Source organism: Dendropsophus ebraccatus, chromosome 9 (genome assembly GCF_027789765.1).
Source record: "Dendropsophus ebraccatus isolate aDenEbr1 chromosome 9, aDenEbr1.pat, whole genome shotgun sequence".
In the NCBI taxonomy this organism is placed as follows: domain Eukaryota; kingdom Metazoa; phylum Chordata; class Amphibia; order Anura; family Hylidae; genus Dendropsophus; species Dendropsophus ebraccatus.
In genome coordinates this window covers 93,227,917-93,244,947 of record NC_091462.1, presented here as the reverse complement: position 1 = coordinate 93,244,947, position 17,031 = coordinate 93,227,917, and the positions used below count along the sequence as shown (strand labels likewise).

General features: G+C 42.1%; 1 protein-coding gene across 1 annotated transcript in view; it reads right to left on the bottom strand.

The window, feature by feature from the left end:
• The window catches only part of LOC138801258 (cytochrome P450 2W1-like), a 45,177-nt gene extending 30,245 nt beyond the window's left edge, over nucleotides 1–14,932 (bottom strand). Inside the window, exons 1-7 of the mRNA XM_069983870.1 lie at nucleotides 14,712–14,932; nucleotides 11,918–12,080; nucleotides 9,310–9,459; nucleotides 8,664–8,821; nucleotides 7,777–7,950; nucleotides 6,578–6,725; nucleotides 6,113–6,297 (exon numbers count right to left, since the gene is read on the bottom strand). Of these exons, the coding sequence (XP_069839971.1) occupies nucleotides 6,113–6,297; nucleotides 6,578–6,725; nucleotides 7,777–7,950; nucleotides 8,664–8,821; nucleotides 9,310–9,459; nucleotides 11,918–12,080; nucleotides 14,712–14,891 (1,158 nt within the window). The 5' untranslated portion in view covers nucleotides 14,892–14,932. The remainder of the gene's footprint in view (nucleotides 1–6,112; nucleotides 6,298–6,577; nucleotides 6,726–7,776; nucleotides 7,951–8,663; nucleotides 8,822–9,309; nucleotides 9,460–11,917; nucleotides 12,081–14,711) is intronic.
• Between the last annotated feature and the right edge of the window lie 2,099 nt (nucleotides 14,933–17,031).

Sequence of the window (17,031 nt, the reverse complement as noted above, 5' to 3'; positions counted from 1 at the left end):
CTGTCTCCTCCTTCCCCACGGACCAGGAAGGCATCAGGAATCAAATGCGGAAGGTTCGACAAGGTTCGAGTTCTATAGAACCTAAGAGTTTCCGCTGTTCGATCATCTCTACTCTTGTGCAGCCATGCATTGCCTGTAAAAGCATAAACTGAACAATATTGGCAGCTTGAAAGCAAAGCTGCCGAGATAGCAAGCAACCATATGTGAACTGGAAGCCCCATACCCAATGTACGTTTCGCTGCCATCGCAGCTTCTTCAGGGGTGAAGGTGCTTGACTGCAGTCCTCTTTTATAGTGATTCTATTAGCACAGAAGCTGATATAAGAAGCTGACAGTGCCGGGCTGATTTCAGTGATGGCGGTCTTTCATTGATCCCCCGCCCCATTCTCCTCCCATCAGTGTCATTACAATTTATGTGAGGCCGGACAGCAATAGGTGGAGATATCAGTGTCCGCCTCCAGTACCCTAGATCTGCTAATTTGTATAGAGAGAAAAAAGACTATATCTCGAGAACAGAGTGGCAGATCAATAAAGGATTGGTATCATTATCAATGGTGGCCATACTGACATAGTTACATAGTTAATATGGTTAAAAAAAAAAGACACATGTCCATCAAGTTTTTTACATCACAAGGACTTATGGAGATGCTATGCTTTAGAGATTTACCCATGTATTCATGTGTGGCTCTCCATCTGACATTAATACATGCAGGTAGATGGGATTGTATTAACCACTTAGTACGTGCAATCTCTATGTATATATAATTTTCAGAGCATGTGCAGCAGCCATTTTGGGGATGACCAAGTCCATTGATGTAATACTCACTACCTCTTGGATTGTATTTATATTTTGGTATGATTTTTCCATTCAGTACCATGGAAACTACATGGGGTCTCTCTACATTGCTACTCTGTATGATGTCATATACCACACACTATGCTACTTGTCTGCCTGACAATGGGTTTTCACTATTGGTATGTTATACTATGTATATACATTTAATCATTTCACAGTTTTTGGTTTTAGTACATGCTGGGTAGATGGGTTTGTACTAACTGCTTGATATGCAGCGACTTCTATATGCGACTTCTATCTATCTAGATACTACCCTCTGTGCATGTGTGGTGGCCATTTTGCTGGACCTACTACTCATTGGATTGTACTGATGGCGGCCATTTTTTTGTTGTGATTCTCTAGTATTTTTTTTTAGTATGGAAACTGCATTTGGTCTTTACCTTTATGTTTCTAGACTACTTTTTATGACGTCATATGCTAGATTCCATGTTACTTGTCTAGCCATGGGTCTGTACTGGATTGGACTGATGGCGGTCATTTTTGGTGTGATCCATACACCTATTGTTGGGCTACTTTTTATGACATCACACACTATACACCATTAGCTGCCTGATATATAGCCATTTCCATGTATTGGTACTATCTTCTGAGCATATACAGTGGCCATGACCATGTACTATATTTGAGCACCTACTGCTAATTGGATTGAATTTTTTTGCGTGATTCTCTCCATTCATTAGTATGGGAACTACATATGGTCTTTACCCCTATATTGTTGGGCTACTTTCTATGACATCACAGACTACATGCCATGATATTTGTCTGTCTGCCAATTGGTCTGTGCCACATTTAAGTATCTTGTGGTTGGGTCTTCTAAGTCTTTAAGGGGGGTGCTGTAGTCAAGCACCTTCACCCCAGAAGAAGCTGCACCTGCAGTGGAACATACGTTGGATATGGGGCTTCCAGTTCACATATCTTTACTTGCTGTCAGGATGGCTTTATTTGCTTTGCTTTCAACCTGGTATAAGTCGGTTTATGCTTTTGCAGATGTGCATTGCTGCACAAGTATTTGCTTACAGTGCTGTTGTACAGCCACAAAATTATGCACTATACTTTTACTACTGTCTATAAGCCTTGACCTGCATATTATCTACTGTGTCCTGTGAACCACAATGAAGCCAATTAAATGCAGCTTTGGGTTTTGACAGCATCATTTAAATGGTTAAATAACTCGCGTGGATGATCGGCCTATGTTGGCTATAAGCCGTGGTCACCCCAGAGAGGGGCCACGTCGTCATGGACCCTTAAGGAGTTAAATAGATATTTTTTTTTTTATTATTATTAAAAGGGGATTAGTCAGCTACAATTCACATTCCAAACTGCTGACACTGTTGGATAGTTGTTAGTACAAGGAGACACACGGTACCTTTCATATAACTGTCTGTGCTTCTACAACATAGAAAAACACTTTTCCTTAGTGGTTATGGTTTAGGTTATCTAAATGGTGTAACAATGCGGAACAGGTTAACAAGAACAAGAGCAATTTAGCTCACCACACCTGCAAAAACATTGCAATAAAACCTGACAAAAGCTGACGCATTTCGACCTATTAAGATCTTAGTCGTAGCATAAGTAAACTTATAATCACAGCCTTATATACATAGTACAAGCAATGCTACATCCATTACCCTAGTCACAACCCTGATAGGGGTGGACCTCTCAAAAACACATGACATGTACACAAAGAGTTAACATTAAAGTGCAGACAATTAAGAACATGCATATAAAAAGATGTTTCATAAGAGACAGACAAAGCGTCTACAATACATGAATACATCAATATTGCTACATTAATTGGGTATCGGGTGCCCAGGGTAAAGATCCAAAAAAACTCGTGGCTAAGGAGCATGTTGCGTCTGTCTCCGCTGCGTGGGGGCTGTGCTTTATACTGTACCTGTACAAGAAAAACTGCCTAAGTTACCTGAATACACAGAGGAAAAGTGATTTGACACTGCAGAAATGTTGACTGCATTCACATTGACGCTGTCAGACATATGTCTACGAATACAAATTTTTAAGGCACCAGTTGTGCAACCGACATAATAAATCTGACAGCTCGTACAGGTGATAAGGTGAACCAGGAGTCCTGCAATTCACATACAGTAGCTTTTGATGGGATAACTTAATTTCGTTACCAGTGAAATGAAGGTGGCATGGACTGTCATATACTGGCATGTTTTTCAGAAGTTGTGTCCACTTCTAAAATTGCCCCTTGTATGTAACCAAGCTGCACTTTGTTAAGCTTTACTGGTATAAAGACTAGGTGACTAGCTGTGCCGGGGTGACAGGCTCCCGACCCCCCATTAGATCCCCCTATACATACCTCACAGGAGAGTCAAATGCTCATAGAGAATGAATGGGGAGTCCGATGCTCCGTCATTCTCTATGGGCATCGCACTCTCCTGTGGTGAGGTGAGTATAGGGGGATCTAACGGGGTCAGGAGCCTGTAACCCCGGCACAGGGGGTGATAGGTTTCCTTTAATGATATTGTGTAACTCGGCATCTTGATTTAAAATGTGCAAATTGTGGGGAAAAAAAATACAAAGGGTCGAGTATGGGAGTTCGGTTCTCCCATTCTTATGCTATTATTTTTATGGCATGGTGGGTGAATATATATCTGTTTAATAATTCTTTCAAAAAATGCAATCGACACAGCACATCCAACAGCAATCCTTTACGGTTTTTTCACACACCAATGCGACGTTTCGGCAATTCCGTTTTTTGGAATTACTGAAACCAACCTGGTCCGGTTTGGTGAGGCATGCACCCACACTTATCACTTTCTCATTTGTGCTGCTCAGAGACTTTTTTTTGTTTAAAAAATCAGATTCTGACTCTGTGGTATGGGATGGTCACTTCATCGATGACCCTGTTTTCAGGAAAAACAACAGGTATTGGGAAGATTATCTGAACGTGGATACAGCAAATGGATGTTGGATCGAGCTGAGAAAAAAGTAGCCACAAATTCACATGACACCTTACTATCACAGACATCTAGGGGTCATCCTAAGGGTCCTATTCCACGGGCCAAGCAGGGCCCGATCAACAATGTAAACGATCGGCGATCTGCTAGATCCGATGATCGTTGAGCGAGGGCTGCAGGGACATTGTTACCAATGTCCTTGCAGCATCATACATTACCTGCAGGTCTTCTCCGCATGGTCTTCATCCCCGGGTCCCACGCGCTCTATCTTCAGAATGGCCGGTCAGCTCACTCAGCCAATCACAGGCCGCGGCGGTCCCGTCCTGTGATTGGCTGAGTGCTCCGTCAGCTGACCGGCCATTCAGAAGATAGAGCGCGCGGGACCCGGGGATGAAGACAGCGCAGAGAAGACCTGCAGGTAATGTATGATGCTACTGCTTCTGTCAAATCGTCAGTCGCCCACGGCACACCGCTATTCAACCGTAGCGATGCGCGGTGGGGGAACGATGATTTTAGGTCTGGCCCTAAATGAACGATCAGCCGATGACACGATCATCGGCTGATCGTTCTCTCTATTTCACTGAACGATAATCGGCCGAATCAGGCCAAATGGGACCGATTCGGCCGATTATCGTTACTGTGGAATAGGGCCCTAACGCCATTATACCCACTAATCGTCACCATACAAATATTAGGAACCATGCATGAACAGCATTAGTTACACCTTATGGCGTATTTTTTTTTACAACAATTTGCACATTTTAAATCAAGATGCCGAGTTATACAATATCATTAAATCTGGTGTAGCCATTATTCCTAGAAAAGGGAACAAAGTGCAGCTTGGTTACATACAAAGGGCAAATTTTAGATGTGGACAAAACATTTGCAAAACATGCCAGTATATGACCGTCCATGCCACCTTCATTTCATTGGTTACAATATTAAGTTATCCCATCAAAATCTATGTGAATTGCAGGACTCCTGGTTCACCTTATCACCTGTACGAGCTGTCAGATTTAATATGTCGTTTGCACAACAATTCGTATTCGTAGACATATGTCTGACAGCTCCAGTGTGAATGCGGTCAATATTTCTGCTGTGTCAAATCACTTTTTCTCTGTACATTTATGTAACAGGTATCAAGCACATTGTCCAGCCCCCACGCGGCAGAGACAGGCGCAACATGCTCCTTAGCCACAAGGCTTTTTGGATCTTTACACTGGGCACTCCATACCCAGATGGTCTCAACCATCGTTATGATTTAAAGGAGTAGTCCGGCGAAAATTTTTATTAAAGTATTTTATTGCCCCCAAAAGTTATACAAATCACCAATATACACTTCTTATGGGAAAAGCTTATTAAGTGTTTTTTTTTTTCCCCTGCACTTACTACTGCATCAAGGCTTCACTTCCTGGATAACATGGTGATGTCCCTTCCTGGATAACATGGTGATGTCACTTCCTGGATAGCATGGTGATGTCACTTCCTGGATAACATGGTGATGTCACTTCCTGGATAACAAGGTGATGTCACTTCCTGGATAACATGGTGATGTCACTTCCCGGATAACATGGTGATGTCACGGCCCAACTCCCAGCTGTGCGGCCTGTGGCTGCTGGAGAGGATGATGGCAGAGGGACACTGAGGGACACAGGGCACTGGAGGGACACTGAGCATCCCTCTGCCATCATCCTCTCCAGCAGGCACAGCCCGCACAGCTCTGGGAGTCAGGGCGTGACATCACCGTGTTATCCAGGAAGTGACATCACCATGTTATCCTGGAAGTGACATTACCATGTTATCCAGAAAGTGACATCACCATGTTATTCAGGAAGTGAAGCCTTGATGCAGTAGTAAGTGCAGGGAAAAAAGCACTTTATAAGCATTTCACATAATAAGTTTATATTGGGGATTTGTATAACTTTTGGGGGGCAATATAATACTTTAATAAACAATTTCGCCAGACGTCTCCTTTAATGTACCTATATTGATGTATTCATGTATTGTAGATGCTTTGTCTGTCTCTTATGACACATCTTTTTTATGCATGTTCTTAATTGTCTGCATTTTAATGTTAACTCTTTATGTACATGTCATGTGTTTTTTAGAGGTCCACCCCTATCAGGAGTGTGACCAGGATAACGGGTGTAGCATTGCAATGTAAGGCTGTGATTCTACGATCTTCATAGATCGAAACGTGTCAGCTGTTGTCAGGTTTTATTGTTTTGCTATGCTTCAATAAAGAATTAGTTATGGACGTGTAACGTGTTGGAATTTCCTTGCCACAGGTTTTTATGATGATTTGCAATAGTTCCTAGCCGATGAAGAATTACCTTTGGTATAAAATAATCATGGAAATGGACATCAGCGGATGTGGAATGAGGTAAATACTGGAGGATGTTACCAAAGCGCTGAACTTCATGGACTACGGCCAAGCAGTAAGGAAGAACTTTCTGGTCCTCCCAGCTAGGAGGTCGCTCCAGCCCGATCACATTTTCAATTTCATCTTGGACTTTTTCTGGAAAAAACACATTAAATGTGATGTTTCTTTTATCCTTTCACAGCTGGAGGGACAAAGCTTCTCCATCCCTCTCAATCGCACCCCATCTTCGCAATATAATTTAAATGAGTTGCCAGGAGGGAGTTTCGCTGCCTTTCTACTTATGCCCTCTAATGGGGCACTATTATTGGGTCATTGGCGCCACCACAACACTACAACATAAGGGGTTGTTACCTGACTAAGCTCCTAATCTCCAGCTCACTATTACACCTATGTGTATACAACATTCTCTACTTACTCTGTATATGGGGATATTTCATCATGAGCAGCATAGCCCACTGTATGGTTGTAGACGTGGTCTCTGTCCCACCAAGCATTAGGTCAAATGTAGAAGCCAAGAAGTTCTTTTCTGTAAAGATTTTCTCTTCTTCATCTGTTACTATTTCCTACAGGACAAAGACATATGATAGTGATGTTATATACATGACACAAATCTATAGTACAAAGGGTGGGGCGGTAAGATGTCCTACTTGTACTGAATAGTAAGGCTAACATAAGGGTAGGTCCACATGTATGGATAATAGAAGGTAAAAGAAATACCATTCTATTTACATCCATCACCACAGAATTCAATTTAAAAAATGTGAACATAAGTTCACTCTCCATTTTTCCCCCCCATTGAAAAATCAGAAGGGGATTGATGACAGATTTCAAAAGGGACGCATTAAAATCAATAGGACACCTTTTTTGTATGATTTATGATCATATGATGCGTTAATGCACCATGGAAAGTCAGGGGGCAGATAGAATTGCAGACATGAACCCAGCCTTATTATACACAAGCACTTTAGAGACCTCACCCACATTGGGGGATGATCACCAGTGGGGGTTTGTCTCTAATAAGAATAATAATTTTTGCTAGCACAAATATTCTCTACTGTAATCGCTGCAAGCAAACTTTTTTTTTCCTTAGTGGGTAAATATTAATGTCAGCTACCAGTTGTTGTAGTGCCCCATACACATTAATAGAAGTAAATTTAGGATATTTGCCTAATTTGAAGTAAGAAGTGGACAGAGGCAACAAGAGTAACTTTTACATACGAATTCTGAGCTTGTCTGCCATCTAGTGTCCCAAAGCTATAATTACATTTTTTCTACAATGATGAATATACAGTACAGCTGTGCTTCTCAATTCCAGTCTTCATGGCCCAACAACAGGTCATGTTTTAAGTATTTCCTTAGTATTTCACAGGTGATATAATTATGCTTATGGCATTAGGTATAACCACAGTTGTTCTTTGTATGGGATATCCTCAAAACATGACCAGTTGGTGGGCTATGAGGACTGGGATTGAGAAGCACTGCAGTACCACAATGTTTCTTAACCTGTGGTTTGTCAGATGTTGCAAAACTCTAACTTTAATCATAGTTTTGCTACAGCTGGAGAGCCGCAGGTTGGGGATCACTGCATTACATATCACTCCCTGTATTCCTTACCCTGTCATCTTTCTGCAAGAAGGCCTCAGTGAACGTCCTGAAGGAATCTTGTGATTTAACTTCTTTCGCTTCCTTGAAAAGACCCTTCAGAATTTTATTTAGTTCTTCCACCCTGTCCATAACTAGTCCAGGTTCTTTCACAAAATGTTTAAATATTGGGAAGATATTATATACCTACAATAGGTAAACATACAAGAAATCAGATATATAATGAGCCGGTACATGTAATCCATGTGACAACATAAAACAATGATAGATGGGACCCTGGTATATATGTGTGCTGTTGACTGACTATCATAAAGCTGCTCCTAGGATCTGGCGGCACTTGGTGCCTTTGGTTGGGTGTTATTTGTCCCCATTTCAGATATACATTAGATAGTTATAGGTGGAAATTTATCAAACATGGTATAAAGTGAAACTGGCTCAGTTGCCCCTAGCAACCAACCAGATTCCACTTCATTCCTCACAGACTCTTTGGAAAATGAAAGGCGGAATCTGATTGGTTGCCGGGGGCGACTGAGCCAGTTTCACTTTACACCATGTTTAATAAATGTCCCTATAATGTTTAGTGTTTTTGGCTGGCTTGCATTTTAAAAAAATTTTTTTTTAGGGTATGTGCACACTGATAAAACACATAGAGGACTTGCAGCGGATTCCGCCGCTCGTCCCCACATGCTCCCGCTTCACTCACTGCCTGTGCCATAGACTCCATTCTATGGTCAGGCAGATCCCGCCTTCCTCCTTAAGACTCAAAGACAAGTATACAAATAAAATAAAATTATAACCTGTGTCTACTTGTTCCTAAACCCACCACCCCATCCCCTGACTTTCCTGTATATCGGTCTATAAATCACTCTTTTTATATATAAATTACAAGGATACTGTACCTTGGCAGCTGTCGTGCTAGTATTGACAACAACATCATCCATGATGGTAATAATCTTCTGGAACGTTGGGTTATCATAGTTAAAACGTCTCCCGAATATAATCCCATATATTATATTAGGGGCAGGAAGATAGAACACTTTCTTATCGAAAGGTTTACCTGTAGTGTATGACGAGAAGTTGTGTTAGTCACTGTGTAGGGTGTAATCTACAAAGAGAACTAAATTAACCCAGCCCTACATATAGTAAGAGCCCTATTGCACGGGGCAATTATTGTGTGGAAAATCGATTTAACGTTCAAATTCAAATGATTATCGTTCCATGTAATTGCAGGCAACGATCGAAAAATCGCTCGTGTGTCGTTGATCTGAGGGCGGCAACACCTCTTCCTCACTCATCCCTATCCCTGCTGTCAGCTGACTGTCAGTCAAGCAGGGTCAGGTTTGGAAGGGATATTTAGGAGAAATTCTAGCTTGCAGGAGATCAGGTCTCTCTGAAGCTCAGACAGATATATAAAAGGTACCATGTGTCTCCTTGACCCAACAGCTATATACCAGTGTCAGCAGTTTGGAAAGTGAATTATAGCTGACAGATTAACTTTATTGTAACTTGACACCAACAAAAACAAGTGACATTGACGCCACTCACCATTATAGGAACGGATTTCTGCGTTTAGGAACTGTAGCTCCTCAATAATTCTGCCTTCAATGGGTTTCTTCCCCATCCCAAAATCTCTTAATATGGAAAGCATAAATCTTCGTAATACCTTCCATGACTCTCCATTGGCGAGGAAAACTCCTAGAAGTGACGAAGGAATGATAACATATATTACTCACATTACATCTTTATTCACCTCCATGATTTTCTCATGCATGCCCTGGCTCCCTAGGATACTAATTCTATGGTAAATGATACTGATGCTACTTAGCCTTTGCAACATCTACAACCCAATATTACATACAAGGGCACAGAAATTACAGAACTGAGTTCCCTAAGAACTCTTGGGTGTAATCCATCAGACCCTTTAATGTAGACCATATCTCCCACATTACTCTGTCGATTTTTGTTTTTCTTTCAAATCAACTGGTGTCAGAAAATGATATAGATTTGTAAATTACTTCTATTTAAAAATCTCCAGTCTTTCAGTATCAGCTGCTGTATATACTGCAGGAGGCGCTGTATTCTTCCCAGTCTGACACAGTGCTCTCTGCCGCCACCTCTGTCCGTGTCAGGAACTGTCCAGAGCAGGGGAGGTTTTCTATGGGGATTTGATACTGCTCTGGACAGTTCCTGACATGGACAGAAGTGGCAGCAGAGAGCACTGTGTCAGCCTAGAAAAAACAAACAAACACTTCCTGCAGGACATACAGCAGCTGATAAGTTCTGGAAGACTTGAGAACTCTCTGAAACAAGTTGATCTGAAAGGAAAAAAACATTATCGCTGGAGTACCCCTTTAAAGGGGAACAGAAGATTACATAAGCCCTCTGCTCTACAGAGCTCCCTTCCTGTATATCCATGTCTCGGGCTGATATATATTACGATCATTGCACTGGTGAAACCATGCCTGCCTGCAGTGCCCTATAGCTGACTGGAAACACAGGAAGTGCCAGAGAGCAGAAGGCTTGGGTCATCTCATTGTCTATTCTTTTAAGCCAGATCAGTACGTTACATGATGTATTAACAGCCCTGGTGCATCTACATCAGCTCCTTCTTCTTTTTTTTGTAAATGTAGAGTTAAAGAGCCCATTCAGAATCTCCCCCATTACCATTATTTAGGGGTCCTACATGCTCTGGCCTTGCTTTTTATGTATTTAAATACATTTTGGGGATTTGTTTTGCTTTTTTTAGACTCCTATCTTTTACTGTGATTTTTAATTCCGCTCTTTCTAGAAGTGCGGCGAATTATAAAAACCAGCAGCCAGCAGGTGGGGAAATTGATTACAAGTACTAACTTATGTCTTCGGAATCTCCTCACCACTCACCGTGGGCATGGGGAGAGGTAAGTTAGTACTTGTAATCAATTTCCCCCTTGCCGGCAGAAAGCAGAGGCGCGCAAGCCCTCCCATTCAAAGACATAGAAGGGATTTTGGAGTCTGCAGACGGAGGTTTTTCGACTGAATCTCTGCGCCGAATCCATAGTGTGAACGAGCCCTTAAGGGAAATTGGTCTTTAAAAAAAAAAAAATATATATATATATATATATATTTATTTTTTTTAATTTTTTTTGCTATCCTACCATGTCTGTTTTGTACACTATAAGGCTATGTTCACACTGCGTATATGTCCGGACATATACGAGGTAAACTCCGGCCGGAGATTTACGCTACTTGCGTCCAGCTACGTACGGGCCACGAATTTACGCCCGAAGTCTACTTACGCTTCCCGAGCGCCCTACATAGCGATCTGACAGCGGTCTTTTACTTGGAAATCTTTGCCTAGCCCCGGACACCCTACAGAACCTTTTGGATCGGCACAAAAAGCTGCAAAAATGAAGAAATCACCACTACGTACGGGACCGCATGTAACGCTACGGGCGTAAGTTCCGGCATTTTCGTCCGCAAACAATGGTCTGGTTCATTTTTTTTACGCCGCCGCGTACGATCCGGGCGTAAGTTCGTACGTAGTGTGAACTGTGCAGCCGTACTTCGTATACTTTCCATTATACGCAAACTACGTAAGTCTCCGGCCGCTTATTCACGGAACGCGCTACGACCGGAAACTTACGTAGTGTGAACATAGCCTTAGGGTATGTTCACACTGAGTAAAAGCGGTAGAATTCCGCTCCGCTCTCCACTCAGAGAATTGACATATCAGTTCTTTGAATGGAGAGCCGCAGAGGGAGGAGGCGCGCGCAGCATCCCATTGACACACTGAGGCAGGCAGGATTCTACGACAGGACCTCCGCCCCTTTTACTCAGTGTGAACATTCTCAAAAGTCTCTATATTGTGATCTCTATTACCAGGGTTTTCACTGGCAGTTGACATCCCCAACTAGCTCTGCTTTCTTTTATTATAAATGACCAGATCCAACAAAGCATCACTTCTTATTGGCTCCTCGACAAACTGGCCTAGAAAATGGTCCTAACTCTAATTCTTTTCCGTTGTAGCCAAAGCATAACCTGTATCTGTATAGGAAAAAATCTCATATTATCCCTATTGTACGCTCCTGGACAGCCCTCTCTATTTGTATAAGCAGCTGACCATCTACCTCCCCAGAGACATTTGGGGTTACAATACATTGATGGGGTTATTTACCATGATTCTGCTGAAAGTCATCAACAATGCGGTATGCACCCCGATTTCCAAATTCATATTTGGCTGTGGTCAGAATTTCTTTATTGGCTTCATACCCAACCAGAACCACTGCTTTTGCAGAGCCAAAATGGAAGGTGAACATGGGACCATACTTCTTTGCAAGCTGTAAAACAATAATAACATTTTATCTCAGTAAGGCTGGGTTCACACTGCGTTTTTGCAGTCCATTTATCATATCGGTTTTTAAATGGTTCATTAGTAGAAAAAGCAATCAGCACTACTGTCCAGAACTCAGTACAAGATAGTCCATAGTATAATAAACTGAGAGTATTGCACAAAAATACATGTGGTGCTCACTTATAGGAAAGATATGGAATTAAAAAGGGTTAGTGCGGCGTTTAACATTTATTCACTAAATAACACACATTACAAAGCTATACAACTTTGTAATTTGTGTTATTTAAGTGAATGGCCCCCTTCCCCGTGTTTCCTCCACCCCAGAAGTGTGGTGCATTATACTCACCGACCCCGGCCGCCATCTTTGGTTGACAACGTCATCTTTGGGAGGCCGACTGGACCGTTGTAATGTGTGTTATTTAGTGAATAAATGTTACACTCACCATAAAAACATTAACTTTATTGTACCATAATCTTTAAAAACTCCATCCAGGGAGTAGCAGGCAGCGGGGATGCCAGTTACTCAAGGCAGCCTGATAGCTGTTTTGCGCATGTCATTGCGCATCTCCAGACCCATCTGGAGATGCACACTGACGTGCGTGAAACAGCTGTCCCAGCAATTGTACACTTATCTCCTCTCTGGTGGATACAGGAGAAGTTCAAATGGGGTTAAAGTGGCCTAGGGAAGATTATACCCTGTGTATACCTCTGTAAATCAGCAGCATTGAGTTATATACAAAAAATGTTTTTTTACATTTAATTGGGGATTCAGCTTTGTCTCGTAAGTTAAGTGAGAAAGGTAAGGGTCCATTTACACAGAAAGATTATCTGACAGATTATCTGCAAAAGATTTGAAGCCAAAGCCAGTAACAGACTATAAACAGAGATCAGGTCATAAAGGAAAGCCTGAGATTTTTCCTCTTTTGAAATCCATTCCTGGCTTTGGCTTCAAATCTTTGGCAGATAATCTGTCAGATAATCTTTCTGTGTAAATAGATCCTTATGGACCCAAATCATGAAACTCTAAACACATGGGGAGGGGGGGGGGGCGATATCATTCTGTCTAATGACTGTCATTATAAAAGCAAAATTGACCCAGGAATATAGAAATCAGAAACTGCCTATATCAAATTTCTGCAGGACAATGAAATACACATGGATAGAAAATTTGGGAACTTAGAAGTAAATTTTACGCCTGGTCAGGAGGTGGCAGTTTTTACATTTTTGAGCAACAATAAATTAGTCCAATACAACTGTACAGTCTAAAAAATCTGCTACTTATTCAGTTAGGTGAATAACTAAAAAAAAAATCACAGACAAATTAAATTTCACCACTTCCATTTATGGGTCACCTGATCATGACGTGTCACACATGGTCACCCGAAAGGACGGCACAAAATTCAAAAGCTGCAGCCAGAGAAGCCAGAAATGGCGGCTGTCAGAGACAGAGAGGAAGGATGGGGGAAGGAAAGGACATGCTGGGCGAGAATGTAAATTTTTAATTTCCTCAGCAATTTCACTTATTGCTCAAGGCAAGGGACAACTGTGTGGAAGGACAAAATATATATAATAAGCAATTAAAAATAAAATGTGATGGTCTAAAGCCTCTCAAAGAGTCTTTTATTATTTTATAGAAAAGTACTAAATAAAGGATAGACAAAATTGGGATGAAAATTTTTTTCAAGGGTGCCCTCACACATCCTTTTTGTTTGGCATTTTTTTTGCCATTTTTTCTTGTGCTTTTGACTTTATGTCTGAACGATCTTTTTTGTGGTTGAGGCATTTTTGTGTGCTGAACTTTTAAACTTCTGCCATGACATGACCTAGCCTGCTGGACCACAAAAGGTAACAAAAAGGCCTGACAAAAACCCCATAGGCTATGTTCACACATTGTTTTTTTTCTTTTAGTAAAGAACGGACGCTGATTGCAAAGGCATCAGCCTCCGTTCTGTACTGCAGGGGCGGCATTGCATTGAAGTCAATGCAATGCCGCCTGCTGTGTTCACATAGCATTATTCTAACGCCTGTTCTTTAGAACGGGCGTTAGAATAATGTACCTGACAATTATTTCCGGACACAATGTAATGGCAGCGGCGGCCGCATATTACATTAAAGTGAGTGGCTAACTGATTTGCGGGCACACCCGACGGTGCCCTCAAATCAATAATAATAAAAAGAACATTCCTGCAACCGATACAGAGGTATCGGCCGCAGGAACGGGCTCAGCACAGCCCGGCCACCGGCTGTTTAACAGCGTCCATTGTTTGCAACTGATGCTGCTAAACGCTGCGTGAACTTAGCCATACACACAGCAATGACGTTTTTGAGACGACCGGAACAATCCCATTAGTCTGTGGGAGAAAAAAACACCACGGTGAGCTGAAAAAAACGCCACAACCTCTGCATGCTGCATTTTATCAAAACTGCCACAGAGAATCAAAAACACTAGAAAGGAGAGAAAAACACTAAACAAAAAAAAAAGCCAGTCATAAAATAAATAAATTTTTAAAAAGCCTCCAATATCTCCCCTTTCTATCTATGTCCTGTATATGAACGACCATATTAGAAAAATAACTCCTACCCATCCTAACCATTTGCACTGAAATAATTATTTTACCTCCATGAAAGTGAAGTCTTGTCTGTTTATATCCAGTATATGCAGGTTGCCAATAATGGGCAGTGGGGTCGGGCCTGGTGGGAAGTTATAAATCTTTCTTCTTGAAAAGCTCATAAGGATCTTCATGGTCATCATGATGAGGGTGCATAGAAGGAAGAGAGTCACCAATTCTGCAGCCATGGTGGATCTTTTGGCGTATAGCAGTCACTGTCAGGTCATTAGGAGAGGTTCACTTTATATATAGTAACTAACAGGTGACTACAGCGAGGTAAAACAAGGACGCTCAATTGGTTGGCAAAAGATACCAACACCTGGTAAATAAATGCTATTTCTCAATAAGTTCATCCACTGAAATCGTTGTCAAAGATCCAGTAATTCAGAACTTGTTGTATTTGTTCCACGTTATTTACAGGACTGTGAGATCTTTCCTGATAACTCCAATAAGGATCAGTATTAAAGAGGTTGGCAACTTTATAGTAAAATAGTTCAGTTTACAGTATTAGTAAGTGTACTCACTGCATACACTGACAGCAGTTTACTGTGTACCTCATAGAGCTAATATCAGACTCCCCTCCTCCGGGCTGGGCTGTCCTGCTCTGTGGTGATTCTGTTAATAAGATGGCTGACATGGAGAGGCATGTGATCATACCCCACAACCAGTGTGCTCCATAGGCATATACAGGCTCAGTGGAAAACACTTGGGGGCAGGGCATGGTCACATGATACTCCATGTCGGCCATCTTATGGATAGTATCACCAAAGAGCAGGGCAGCACAGCCTGGAGTCTGATGTTAGCTGTATGAGGTGCACAGGGAGCTGCTGTCAGTAAGTGCTGTGAGTAAAGTTACTACTATTTTATACTGAACAATTTAACTATAAAGTGGCCAACCCCTTTAATTGTACTGCAGTGTAAGTTATGACACATCCCTAATTCCTGTAGAGACAAAAGGATTAAAAAGAATAATTGTCACTTGTACCTCTAGTGTCCCGATAGTTGTGTGTTCTTGGATAAACCCTCACTAGGATCTCATACATTATTTGTGAATGGTCCCACAAAGTGGTAATCTGGGACATTAATATGGTGTTCCTGATTGTCCTACGGCAGCACAATAACAAATGGATTAAATACCCCCCTTACTATCGTACAGGAGAGGGAAATATTTGAGGGATAGTTTGGTGAAAACAGATATCTGCATTGTTATGGATGACACACAAAGGTATCTAAGCACTCCTAAATTAGGCTCATACCCATGCTTAGGATGTGTTATGTGCAAGTATATGGTCAAGGGCACACACTTTAAACATCCACATACATGAAATGAGAAATCCAGCCATTTTTATTGTCTAGCAGATGGCAGGGTCAGGGGGAAATTATTAGAGAATGCAAATTTACCTCACCATGTGCCTGTGCCACTATACCAGCTCTGGAACCCCCACTGGAAGGCATTTTCCCCTGAGTCCTGATGATGTCACAACGAGGGGAAATAAGCCTGTCCAGGCTGATGGATTGCCCACTTAGCCAATCAGTAACTGCAGCGGTGTCCCGCCCCAGTCGCTGATTGGCTCAGCGGGCAGTCAATCCACCGGGTCATAAAGTCGTCTGGGAGAAGATCCCTGAGCCTGACGGGGGTCCTGGAGCGGTGAACCAACACTGGACAGGCACAGGGAGAAGTGTAGTGTCCCACCACTGGTGTTGCTATTGGTTACACCCTTCGCAAAAGCCTGTGCTTGTAAGTGTAAGTGGTGATGTAGCAGTACCAGAGTTTCGCCACTAGATGTCATTGTTGCTAGTATGTATGTCTAGATATTGCACAGCTGTAGGAATGAAAGGGTTATTGTTTTGTTTATGCACCACATGGATCTGTACACCAATGAGAGTTCTTTCCTTTTCTAGCCTATCATCTTTCTCTTTACTTCATACACACGCACTCCTCACAGCACAGTTTACACATTCTGTAGGAAGGAAGTCATATGGGTAGAGGAAGTGTGAGGTCTTTTGCCCTAGACTCGGTAGAGATAGGACGCTCCCTACAGTTTCTCTTCAAGCAACCTTACTAGACACTATGCAGTGTTAAGTTGCTACTAGAGAGGACAAGTCAGGGATCGCCCCAACCCATGCCGTGGACCAGAGGAACATAGGACAGTATCCACACAAAGTAAAGGAACTGATCCGGATAGAGCAAAGTTGCTAGAAGCCTATGCACTTTATCTCGCAGTGTGGGTGTCATCAGAGAACTCTGACCACTCTGCTCATCCCAGGTAACAAGGTCTGGGGCTTGTGTCACCCTTTAGGACCGGTCATCCAACACTGGTGGGCAAT